Source organism: Equus caballus, chromosome 9, assembly GCF_041296265.1.
Source record: "Equus caballus isolate H_3958 breed thoroughbred chromosome 9, TB-T2T, whole genome shotgun sequence".
In the NCBI taxonomy this organism is placed as follows: domain Eukaryota; kingdom Metazoa; phylum Chordata; class Mammalia; order Perissodactyla; family Equidae; genus Equus; species Equus caballus.
In genome coordinates, this window is record NC_091692.1 from 17,345,423 (window position 1) to 17,359,115 (window position 13,693).

Below are 13,693 nucleotides of genomic sequence, written 5' to 3' on the forward strand. Positions count from 1 at the left end.
GAGTAGAAATAATGTATGGGAAGAAGCCAGCACAGAACTCGGGCTAAGTAGAGGTACCTGAAGGCGGCTGAGCTCCCTCTGGCTCTGCGTGCTTAACCAGCAGGCAGTCCCGCATGCAGCTGTCTGCAGAAACCAAAGGACACACGGTCCATCTACTCTATGCTGAAAACCCAGCGACCTCCCTGCCTGTTCCTCTGTGCCTGGCCCCTTACATGACCCACTTTTTCAAACTCTTCATCTAGATCCCTTTATCCTCAGCCCAGCTGTCTAAATTCTGAATTAACTGGTAGCTTAGATTGTGTGTCTTCGGTTCTCCAGTCTTCTCCAACTTTCAGGCCCTGTACCTATGTCCTTGCCAGACTCTGTTCCCTACAGGCAAACCCACCTGGCTGCCATACCTGCCTGACCCCAGCCTCTGCTTTGCCCCTGGGACGTGGAATGTGAGAAACTGCTGAAGTCACAGATGAATGGATGGATGCCCTAAGTTTTCTGGCTCTATGTCCATTCCCTCATCCCACTATGGTCCAGGAAATGTTGATAGTAAAGAAATATTCAAAAACACTTAGGGAAATATTTTTTAAAGAAAAACAAACAATTAAATGAAAGTTAACACGTGAGATAGTGAAAACATGAAAGAAACACACACACCCAGACTACCAACCCTACCTTCCAAGGAAGCATTTAGGGAACGTAGTCAGTTTTCTTTTCCTGTCTTTGATCAGATTTCCTTGTTTGCACATCATTTTATAAAGCTTCTCACCCTGTTCAGAGATCATTACCCAGGTATCTTGCTCCATGCCTAATTTTAAACCTATCAAAAATAAAACAAAGGACAAGTAATCGAAAAAGTCTCTTCATTCCCACATGCCTTCATTAAACAAACATCTGTCTGCAATGTGCTCGGGGCTGTGGATACAGAGCTCTGTACAACAGGGCCCTGGCTTTTAAGAAGCTCATAGGATATACCAGGGAGACAGTCAAGGCAAGATGCCCAGGGCCATGGCATCTTTGTGCAACCTGTGCCCCAAAGAGGCACAGGGGAGGAAGAATAATTGTATCTCAGACTCGATGGGTCCCGTTTGTAGGACTACATCAGCGCAACTGGACACAGCGGCCCTAGAGACAGCCTTACAGAAAAAACGGTGATATAATAGAGGCACATTCAGAGCGCCTCACCTCTATCTGAGAAATGTTAAGCAACGTTTCACAAAAGGGCCGTCTTTGAATGCACAGGCATAACTAGGATTTCCAGAGGGAAATTATTCACAAGAGCTATCTGAGGTGGAGCGGCACGGAGCCCTGGGTTTCAGGAGAGAGGACAGGAGATGTGCTGGAGGGTCAGGCAGGGTCCTTGCTCAACAGCTGTTTCAATGAACTTCACTCCTTAGGTATTGGGGAAACATCTAAGCATTTTAACCAGAGGGAGGGGAAAGGCAGAGCTGCGCAGGAAAGAAAGTTTTGTTGCTTTGGAAACAAAGCTCAGAGGACAATGTGGAGAATAAACTGAAAGAAGAAGGGATTGAAAAGAAGGAGACCATTAGGAGTGAACTGCAAAGTTCAAGATCCTGCAAACAATAGCGAGCTACAGGGTGAAGAGGATAAAGTTGAGAAATATCTGACAGGTGGTACTGATAGAACACAGTAACGGATTAAATGTAGGCTAAATGTAGGCATGAAGGAGAGAGAAGAAATCAGGATAACTTCTAGGCTTTTGACGTGAGAAATGAATGGTGGAGGGAAGGCACATTGGGCAAAGGGTTTCAGGTAAGGAGGCATCCAGCACTGAGCAGGCTGAGTTTGGACGTTTAGGTGGAGTCCAGGGGTCAGCAGATGAAACATGAGCATGAAACTCCAGAGAGAGGACAAAGCTGGACATAAGGATTGAGAAACTGGCAGCGTAGAAGTGGAAGTTAACCTGGTGGGAAGACATAATCCAGGCACGGAATCTATTTTAGAGGAGATCAGTGCCAACATTGAAATCCTGGGAACACTGACACTTTATCAGTAGATGGGACAGCTGAAGAATTGTTGCAGAAGAAGAAGAAATATTTGAATTCTTTTTAGTCTTCTAGCTACAAAAGTTCTTACTAAAACTTTATTTTCTACAATTCAGGAGCCATTAACTTTTGTCAGTAATAGTGAATAATCCATTAAGAATAAAGTCTGTTATCACAAACAGATTTACAGAATGCTCTTTCTTTCTTTTTTTGTCTTGGGAGTATGTAGGCATAGCCATTCTGAAAAAAACAAAGATTCAATTCGATGAAAAATTCAATTTACCTTTTAAATTATTTGCTATATTTGAATTGATTGCTAGATTCAACAAAACTTAAAAGAGCCAGTTACGCATTCATAATCTTTGTTTTAAAAACTTCTATCTAGTTCTTGATCTAAGATTAATAAAAGGAGGAAGTATTTGAAAATGCTTTGAAATTCTTGTACAAATGTGTACTATGAATATTTTAATCCAGGTAGGAAACTTGTATGTTCTTCAAGGAAAAGTATCTGAAGATGGAAGAAAGGACTCTGTGCTCTGAAATTTCATCACCAATGAGCTGTTTTATTTCTAGATCTCTGGGAAAAGGAATAAACATTGTTGTGTTTCCTATCAATTATTTGGTAAAGAAACTAGCAGTTACACAAGCATTTCTATTTCTCAGCTTAATTACAGAAATATGCTCACTTGCAGATAAACTTCACACAACTGAATATTGCCAGACCAAATAACTTTCACAAATCTTGCTAAAAACATGAAGCAAATTTGAGTTAGGCTGCCTCATGTGAACAACCTCTTTATTGGGTTATATTACGTTATATTCATGGCAGTGTAACAATTTTTAAAAGTTTACATCCAAAATGCCTTATTCTGTAATTAGGATGCTAACATATTTGGTCTAGGAATTTTCAGTGCACTATTAAAAATATAGACAACAATTGTTAGAGGCCCTACAAGACTGCATGATATTACTGAAGCTTGTCTCTTAAAGGAAAACTCTGTGATGATGCATTAAAAATGATAAGAATAAAGTGAAAAGAAAATTGAACAAATTTTAAAGTAAATAAAACCATTTGCTTTAGACTGAATGCTTGTGAGCCCCCAAAATTCATGTTGAAACCTAAGGCCCAATGGGATGGTATTAGGAGGTGGTGCCTTTGGGAAGTGATTAGGTCATAAGGGTGGAGTCCTCATGAACGGGGTTAGTGCCCTTATAAAAGGGACCCCAGAGAGCTCTCTGGCACCTTCTTCTATGTGAAGACACAACGGGAAGATGGTCACCTATGAACCAGCAAACAGCCCCCACCAGATACCTAATCCAGCTTCCCAGCCTTCAGAACCGGGAGACATAAATGTCTGTTGTTTACAAGCCACCCAGAGTATGGTAGTTTGTTACTGCAGCCTGAACAGACTGAGATACTATTTAAAAGACACTGCCAACCACAACATATAATTATTTTGCTAACTATGTAAGGTTTTGCTTTTCTTTTCTTTTAGCAAGTAACAACATTAGAAGCATTCAAACTGTATTTTAGCATGGGGCTTACTTACATCACATAGAAAATCCAAGTGGATATCATACACCTTTTTACTTTCTCCTAACTTTTGCCCATTACCTGCTTTCTTGCTAAGTTAGAATCTTCACAAAGTATAATAATGTCCAATTCATACACCCACCTTTTCGCCGCTCTCTTTCTTTCAAAATAGCTTCAAACCATTCGTGTTTCTCTTCGGGTGTTTTCGCCATACACACAAACCATTTATTTTTTGCTGTGTTATGTATCTTCCATCCATTAACAACAATGTGTCCGCTACTGTGGAAGTCAGCTGAAAATTAACGGGGAAAGGTGAATGAACAAATGTCATATATGATATTACATCAATGCAATCATTCAATTCACAAAAGTTCCAAAACCATTAAATTCTTCAAAATATCTTTGCTTTATAAACGTGTATTGAAGAACATAAAAGCTAAAAAATTAAAGGAATGTTTATATATTGAATGCAGTCAATGCTCAATCATGGAATATTTCTAACTCATTAATATATTACATGGAAATTAAACATTCAAACTAATTAAAATTCCTTTCCTCTATGTCCAAAATTATTGTTAAAGTTCCTAAAGCAATAAAAGAAGAACTTTTAAAGAATTTTCATCTCAATAATTAAATATTCAAGGTATCAGGTTCATTTGCCTTTCTAATACTCCTTTGAAATATTATTCTCGGTTTCAGAGACACACTATACCCCCACAGAACAATTCTCAATTATTTAATGAACCACACAGTAAGAACAGAACAAATGAATGGAATGTAACAAGAGGGCATTTACCTAACCTGCAATAAATGGAAACCTGCAAGCGCCCATCCATTATCATTGCACACAGTTGAAACATACACATACTCTTTAAAACCGCATCATTCCATGTAATTGGCATGAATAGAAACTCTCAAAAAACTTTCCTGTGAGTATGAATTCACATTTATTGTCTTTTTCTAGATCTCATCATAATTTTGGCTAAACTGTCATGCTGGATTTGAAAATGTCAACAGCAAACCCTCCACAGCAGCTCTCTGCCTAGCAGCAGATAGAGAACAGTGACGTTACTTGTAACCAGCCTTTACCGGCATGACAGTCTGCAAAGTAAAGATTCCAAGATGGAAAAACATATGACAAAAGCCTGAATCAGCATCCGCACCAATTAAGGTGACACTTTTCATTCATCTCCCGAGAGTCACTAAGCAGCAACAGTGAGTACACAGCAGGTGAGCCACAAAACGTTAAAGGTGGTTTAGAGAAATGAGTGTGGCACTGCACGTTTTTGTTTGTTTGTTTCATCTATTTTATACGGTAAGTTCTGAGTAGAGGCAGAGATGGTTGGTACTTATCCTCCCATAATCTGGTTTCCACAGTCTTTTTAGCTACAAAATCACCACATATTATCCATGATCAGAATACCTGTTCTGAAAATACATTATCAAATGATTTTGTACACTTGAGTTTTTTAAAAAAAATTCCAGGTTACATTTGAGCTAGGATAGAATTGTATTAGATATTAGTCTATATTTTATATATATGTGCCATAATCTCATGAATACTCAGTAGCAATTTCTGATAAAATACAGTTCAAACTGGTAGAGGATTTTTCCCCATAAAGAAATTAAAATCTGTTTTCAAAAGGAATTTTTGTACTTTTCTTCTTACCTTTACATATTTAACTCATGTTCACGTCCTATACAAAGTAGCAGACCCCCATTATACATGTCAGATAAGTGTCAATGGAATTAGTTAGGAAGTCAAAATTATTAGTTCATAATTACACCACAATCTCTCCTTAATACCTATAAAAATAACCAACTGAGAAATTATGATGAAACGGTGGGAAAAAAAATCAAATTCCATGTGTTCACACACCCTCCTCCCACAAGTTGTCACTGGCCTTGTGGCCGGTGTTACAAACAAGCACAAGCTTTTCAGTGTCCCCTCCCTCTTCCAAAATCAGGCCGACATCAGCCAAGCGAACCCTGGCACCACGGCTTAAAAGCTCCCACATTTCCACTAGTGTCATTACCCCTTTAAGCATACTCCAGATAAAGAAAACCACAGCAGCCGCATGCAGTCTGCAGCAACAAAACACGGGACTTACTTTTAAATGAGCATAAGGTATTCCTCCCACAGAACACAGGGGAGCACAAGTTCATGTGCCCAAATCACCAAAGTGATGCTCCTGACCCTGCAAAGAACACGCCCCGTGCCAGCCCCTCTGTAACCTGGGTCTTCCTTCCTTCCCTTCTTGGATAACTTAAGCTTGGCATTGCCTTCTCCACACCCTGCTGACTCTTCCTTAAATATTCTTCATCAGGCCATTTCTCAGCTCAAAAGCCTTTGGTAGCTCGCTACTGACTCAAGACAACACATGCAGGCTTGCTTTAGAGATTCTCCTTAAACTGACCCCACCTTATCTAACCAACGCCATTTTCCACTACATTCCAATGTGTTCTTGCCATTCTTCCTGTCTGCTGCTTTCCTCCTCGTCCTGGGCTCTCATCAAGTGACCCCACTCTCCTCTCCGCCTCATCGACTCTTCTCTTTAAAGTGTACACACATCTTCCATGAAGCCTTGCCTGACCACTCCAGCCTGTGCACTCAAACTTCCCTTGGAAATTTGTACAATAAAACTCAGAACCAGACAAGCCAGCATGTGATTGCATGTGGCTACTGTTCCATGCATAGAGAGGAAAATCATTAGCTGACTGTAAAATCTACATCTCAAGTAACAGGTTAATTGCACTACCAATATAATATTTGAAAGAACAGCTTGTCACCTAATTATTTGAAACGAAAGGATAATGTTCCATTTTAAAGTTTATTTACCAGCTACTTTCTATCATGCCAATTTAAAAAATCATAAATAATTTTAAACATGTATATACAAATGTGTGTTTATATATGTACACACACATATATATACATATGTATGTACATACAACAGGCCTCAAAATGTAGTATAAATATTTCATAATGATATCATAATTACCAAATTATCAATGTTATAAAAATAAGCAACTGATTCTCATTTACTTCAAAAGACAATGATATATAAACAGCTTCATAATTTTGATCATAGTACATTTCTCAGTATCTTCATTCCCCAAAATGAGATTTAAACTTATCCATAAAGAACAACACCCTCATTAAGATCATGGAAAAGTCCAACAGTGCTTTTCCTTAGTAGGAAGTTACAAATATTTTTTGAATGAAAGAATAATTTACCAATGGCTAGCACAGGAATTTGCAAGTTTCAATGGATCTAAAATATTAATTTTACAGGAAGAATCAAAAAGAAATGGAATTAAAATTGCCATTCGTTAAGTGTGGAATATCCAAGTTCAACAGCCTCTAGTCACTGATTTTTTCCAAAAAGAGAAAAATCTAAGGGGCAGCTCTGAACAAGTCACTAATTACTTTGAAACCACACAGTTTGCAAATTCCTTCCTCTTAATTCTACAGTTTTATATGATGATACAGGATTTTTCCAAAACTGATACAACTATAAAGCTCAGTGGACACACTAGTGTCCTTTCAATAACCTGCATTTTAATAAGATAGACAATAGCCAAGTTTTACATAGTCTGCTTAAGAAACAGAGGACACTGCCAGAATACATTATTCAGAACATCAAGAAATTCATGTCTAAATAATGTATTTAACTCTTATTCTGGTGATCAACAGTAGGAATGTATAAATTTCTAAGAGGAGTTTTTAAAATTACAATCTACTCACGTTATGAATATTTAATGTTGAGAAAATTATTTTTTGGAATAAATCTTTGATTTTGTCGAACAATAGAAGAAAATTTTCTGGTATCCAAATAGCATATGAATTATCTCAAGGGAAAAAAAAGGTTCTAACTGATTTTTCCCTTTTTTTGAGGAAGATTAGCCCTGAGCTAACATCTGCCACCCATCCTCCTCTTTTTGCTGAGGAAGACTGGCCCAGAGCTAACATCCATGCCCATCTTCCTCTACTTTATATGTGGGACGCCTGCCACAGCATGGCTTGATAAGCAGTGCGTAGGTCCGTACCTGGGATCCGAACCTGCAAAGCCCGGACCGCCAAAGCAGAACATGTGAACTTAACCACGCCGCCACCCGGCAGGCCCCAAAATCTATTAACTATTAAAGAACACCTTAAGAATAAAAAATTCCCATCTTATCCAATTCAAATTTGACTACTGTATTGCAATCTATGGTTTACCCAACAATGAACTACAGACTACATATCTAAAGCCCCACATTCTTGCCCTCTGTCCAACCACACAAGTAAACTAGCTGTTAAGAGAGAAAACAAATAATCTGGCGCTACTTTTTGAATGGCTTTCCAAGCCTATACTATGAAAATTACTTCTAAAGGATTCAATAGCTTTCCTACAATAGCTCTTATGCTAGACATTTTTTATAGCATCATGATCAAACTAATATCCCCAGGAAGAATCTTCACAAAGGAATTAGGTTACAATTCACTGAAATGAGACGGATCTAGGGAATGGTAGAATGGAAATTGCGCCATAAACTAAATGGCTGCCTTCTTCTTCAAACACAGGAAATAATACTCTACCATGGGTATATTAAAATAAATATACCAATTTTTACACTTCTGTATGTCATACCGTCATTTAAGTTTTTTTCTTTTTTAAGATGTAACTATGATATAATCCAAGTTATTAAGCATTATAAATAAAACTATAATCATATTTATTTCTCAAAAGATCTGAGATAGTTAATATACTGGCTAAAAGTTTAGACTCTTTCCAAATGCAATTATTTCTTCTGTAAACGTTAGCTAAATCAACGCAATTAGTTGCCTGATGGAGCCTCTTAGTTTAGAAAAGAAAGGCATTACTCTTCCTACAAAATACAAAATACAAAAATACTCAGTAATTCTCTAACACATTCAAACAGATGGGAAAAAATTTCAATTTTCCATCACAAGTTCTAAGCATGATTAAAAACATATCTCAATTAACTCATTTTTATTATTTACACTTCAACACGGTGTAGTTATTGTCTCGTTCTGCTTTTGGTAATGAGAAGAGGACCCTGACGGTATTTGCCCATCCCTCATTCAACTTATCCAGGGCCCAGGTGTGGGGAGGACTTGATGTATGGACATTGATCAGCTCTGCTGAGATCTATCAGTATCAGAGTTCCCTCCCATTCATGGAGTATAAACTAAGAAAACTTAAAACCAGAGCTCATCAAAAAGAAATGAAGATTCCATGATAGAAATGACCAAGAGAGAGAAGAAAGTTGGTGCAGCACCTAGATTGTCTCTTAGAAGATAAAAGCAACCAAAATTAACCTCCACACACAGATGCCTGTCTCTTCACTGCTCTCCAGTGGATCCTGATAGTTCAAAACCCACATGGAGCCTCTGCTCGGTATTTCTCAAGGCACGGACAGGGGAACCCAGCAAACAGAACTCTAGTCTCAGCTCAGTACTAAACAGCTGGGTAAACTTGGACGAGTTAGTTCTTATACCTAGCCTCATTTTCCATCATCTGAAATGTTAAGGGGGTATATTAGTTGATCTTCAAGATCTTATCCATCTTCAAAAATCCTATTTTTGAATTTTCAAGTCCAGGCAGAGGATGTATAACTCTCCCAAAAGCCTAGTAGACATACGTATGAGAAAACTAAATTTTCTTTGCAGGAAGCTAAGGGAAGGTATCCAACTGCAGCCTAAAATTTCTCTAAGGGACCCTGTAGCAAGCTTTTGCAGCCAAATTGCTACAATGTGCTGCTTATATATGTTTAAGAGGAAATAAAGCCTTAAATGCATAATACAAAGTATAATGAATGTCTTCATCATATTTCAATGAAAGGTGAGCCTTGGAAGTTCAGGCCATGAGGTGCCATCAGACAACTAATTTACAACAGTTAAATAACTGGATGTCCTGTAATGTCCTGTCTCCCCAACTAATTGTTTCCACAATGCCCCTCTCCCCCAGGTACCAAAGCCTTGAAGGCTGGAATCTTACCAGCACTAACAGAACTTTTTCACAGGATTGAAGCTGAGGGCCATTTGCATAAAAGCTTCATCACCCCTCACAGGCTCTCACTCTCCTGCATCTGAACAGATACGCTGAGGACAGCATTTTATGACCATGCCTCCAAAGACCCTGGGCTCTTATATTTCTTTATCCAGTGCCCCAGTTTCCCAAAAGCACAGCAACCATTATCAAAATTCACTTAGACTCCCAGGGCAGATGGTACAAACAGTGACAATCACATCATCTGGGAGATGGGAAAGGAAGCAAGACATAGGAGCTCTGTGACCACAGAAAAGCATAAAAAGGGAAGAAAACAAAGGAAGTGCCGAAGCAACAGGGGAGAGGAGGTTCCACTGGAGGAAGACAGGGCTAGTAAAGGACGAGTGGAGGTCCAAGTGTGCGTTCCCCATCTCACTTCCTCCCAGCTTTCTACTTCACGTCAGCTTTCAGATGTTCTCTTGAGCATTCAGGTTACTGAAGCAAGACAGCTGTTCACGTTTTAGACAGATAACATTTCTAAATATCACTAAACAGTCTCCTCAGAAAAGCATTAAAATGAATTACTGCCATCTTATAAAAAATAATGTGCATAGCCTTCTATGGAAAGATAGCCAACTAGGTCCCACACGTTAGCATGAGAGCATTTGCAACTGCATTATAGTCCGCAGTACAGAAAGGGATTTCTACCTGTGCCAGCTGTCTGGCAGCTGCACACCTCCGTCCCACTGTTACTCAGTGAGGACCCCCTCCATAGGATGACTTGGCTCCCAACGTGAATGCCCCATCTCAGGCACCACCTGAGTTCCGCTCATTGCACATCTCTTCCCCTTACCTGCAGCAATCACGGTCAATATCTGAACACCAGACAATTTGTTAGGATGCTAACAATGGGACAGAGAAACAGTACACAGGGGAGCATTTGAAAATCTGTGCCCTTGACAGATGATAAACATTCGTCTCTCCTCTGGGACCCAGACAAGGCAATGAAGGAATGTGGGAGGGCGGAGCTCACCTGTGCCCCAATTCCACGTTTAAACGGAATATTATAAAGACATTTCTTAACATGGGAATAAAGCCATTTAGCAACAATTAATATATTTTATTTCATCTTGTCTCTTAGAAGCATTATCTCTGAAATTCTAATGAAAATCATTGGGAAAAGATGTGATTCCATTTACTAAACATTCATATTACAGACAACTTTTCCTTCCAAGTAGAAAATAATAATTTATTTTAACTTCATTTTACTTAATGTTTGTGACTGTGATTTCATGCACTTCTTTATCCCTACTTTCAAATCTACAGAACAAAAATTTACTATCTCTGAGTATAAAGTACTTAAAATGAGCACTTAAAATTACACAAACCACCTCCATCCACAACTTTTCTCTAGAAGCAAACTGACAACCTGTTTATAAAATTCAGTGCTCTCACCACCACGGCCGGGTTCACTTCCCGGTCAGGGACCCACACCACCTGTCAGTTGTCATACTGCGGCAGCTGCATGTTGCTGTGACGCAGAAAGCTATGACTCCGATATTTCAAATAGCAGCAGGATCACCCCTGGTGGACAGGTTTCAGTGAGCTTTCAGACTAAGACAGACTAGGAGAAAGGACCTGGTCACTCACTTCTGAAAAACTTGGCCATGAAAACCCTATGAATAGCAGTGGAGAATTGTCTGATACAGCTCCGGAAGACGAGAGGATGGCGCAAAAAGCACGGGCAGGGTTCAGCTCTGCTGTCCTCAGGGAGCCAGGAGTTGGAATCGACTCCACAGGACTAACAACAAAGCTAAGACAAATCTAGAGTTTGCTATATTCTACAGTGAATATATTATAGAAATAAAATATCACATATATACTTACAAAACATAGCATAACCTAAAGAAGGTCAATTCACTCATTAAATATTTTCTGCACTCATACTTTCTTTACTAGGAACTGTGAGTGTCCTATGACACTCCTACTCAGCTATTTCTTTGTATCTCTGTGTTTAATGCTAGTGTGTTTCAGCCAAATATAATTTTCCACTTTTACAACATCTCCCTTACTTTCCCAAATCTCACCTTTCTCTTCCTTTGTTAGGTAGAGTACTGCTATACTCTAATGCGCTGCAGATGAATTATTCAAGTGAGAAGTCTGTCTCAGGAGGGAGTTTACTATGGGCATTCCATTTTATATCTCCTAATCACTTACCCGTGCCATCATCTACATTCTCCACTTCCATCACCTCTGTATTGATCCGGCCACGAAATAGGTACCGATGTCCATCCGTAGATGCTTTGCTGTTCTTCAACCGTCTTACAATGAAATGAAATCACAAAAGCCTTGTTACTAAACTTAATGCAAAACAGTGCTGAAGCAATATAATTTAAGTGATTCTTTGAAAAAAAGATCAACTCAATCAATGACATCAAATGTTGGGCTCTTGGGGTTTTTTACTTGTGTCCTCCCATTCATAACAGCACTGGTTGCTCTATGAGATGTGACTTAGGTACTAGCTTTTTAAATAAACTGAAGCTTTGGGCTGAGGGTGGTATACAGGCAGGAGGGTGAGTATGTGCTTTTGCTCAATATAGGACATCAAAGGTGCCAAAATAAACTCTGACAGACACTAAAACCTGGCTATTGTAAAACTTCATTTGATTTTTTTTCACCTTCATTCCTCATTTTTCAGTAACTAGTTGGTAATTCCCACTTTTCCAAGCCCTAGTAAAATTCAGTTAGTATTTATGATCACTCTGCAAAGAAATTGACCGTGCTGGAGGTTCTTAAGCTGAGCATTATCCAGCTGAATATATTTTTCCTATATTGTTTTTATAATATAACTATATACTTGTTGAATAAGCCTCTTAATACATTTATAATCCTTCATAAAGGTCTTATTTATTTTTAAAACAATCCAAAACATTTCAAAACTTTGCGTGTAGTACGTCTAGTGTTGGCTTTTAATCTTAAAAAGTGGCTATCACAAAGTAAAGAACTCAGGTCTACAGATGAACATTTGTAATAATGAGTCAGGTAGTTATGGATGTTTGTACTTAAATCACTGACCACTCAGGTGGGATTGTTTTAAAATCTGGGTTTTTTAATTAAATTAAAGAGGAAAGAGTCTAAGAAACGATTCAGGAGGACTGAAGAATACATAGTCAAACTCAAGAGACGTCCATTGACCTGAACTGTTCAATTGGACTCAGTGACAAAAGTCTGGCTAACACTGTAACATGCTGAAATAATTATTACTTTATTGTGTTATTCAGACACACGTAGCAGAAGTTAGGATGTGAATGTGCACTAACTTTTCTTCTCTCTCCTTTACAGTTAGATACCTGCCGTGGAGCAGAAGGGGCGGTGCAGGGAGGGGTCTCAAGGTGCTATCACACTCCCTGAGTTCCTTCCTTGCAAAAGAGTGCATCTTCCTGGCTTATATGTCCAAAACCCTCATCAAAACTCCACAGTCCCTCACCACTACTAAAGAAAACTAACTAAAGTGATTAATCTAAGGGTCTCTCAGTCCCAATATTCACCACCCTGCACTCCCAATGTTCATTTTGAAAGTGATCTCTAAATGCCCTTCATTAAAAAGCCTAAATAAATGCTATAAATTAGGGATTCAGGTCAGGAAGCTATGCAAGTTGGCATTTCAGAGGCCAAAGAGAGAGAAGAAGGCAGAGCAGACTAATATGCAGGTAACCGCATATTCTCTCAGGTGGGAAACAGTACCATGGAGTCTTATAAAAAAGAATTTCTTAAAAGTTGATACGTTAAACTTAAAACCAATCATATTTTTAAAAGCTTACTATCCTTGATAACAGTTTTAGTCACCAGCAAATTATCATGGCATCAATCCATTTATCTCTCTTTGGGTCCTATTTTCCAAAGTATTAATTTTCTTTGTGGTCCTGCTGTGAACTCTGGGGCTTTTTATATTTCTCTTGACCTGCAGATTTTAACATTCAATATGAAATGCCAGTAACTGTCTGTTAAATTATTGTAACACTTAGCTCAAATAGAGAAATCTTTGGTCCTTCAGAATGGCTCTATTGAAGTATAAAGATTGAAAAGCCTATGGTTTGAAAATCATTTTGCTCTAAATTGTAATGTTGAGTATTTGCATATCTTGATTCTAGGATTTCCCTCCTGAT

General features: G+C 38.6%; 1 protein-coding gene across 1 annotated transcript in view; it reads right to left on the reverse strand.

Moving 5' to 3' along the window:
- The window catches only part of PREX2 (phosphatidylinositol-3,4,5-trisphosphate dependent Rac exchange factor 2), a 278,353-nt gene that overhangs the window by 163,150 nt on the left and 101,510 nt on the right, over positions 1 to 13,693 (reverse strand). The window contains exons 8-10 of the mRNA XM_023648497.2: positions 11,745 to 11,848; positions 3,674 to 3,823; positions 667 to 811 (exon numbers count right to left, since the gene is read on the reverse strand). Of these exons, the coding sequence (XP_023504265.1) occupies positions 667 to 811; positions 3,674 to 3,823; positions 11,745 to 11,848 (399 nt within the window). The remainder of the gene's footprint in view (positions 1 to 666; positions 812 to 3,673; positions 3,824 to 11,744; positions 11,849 to 13,693) is intronic.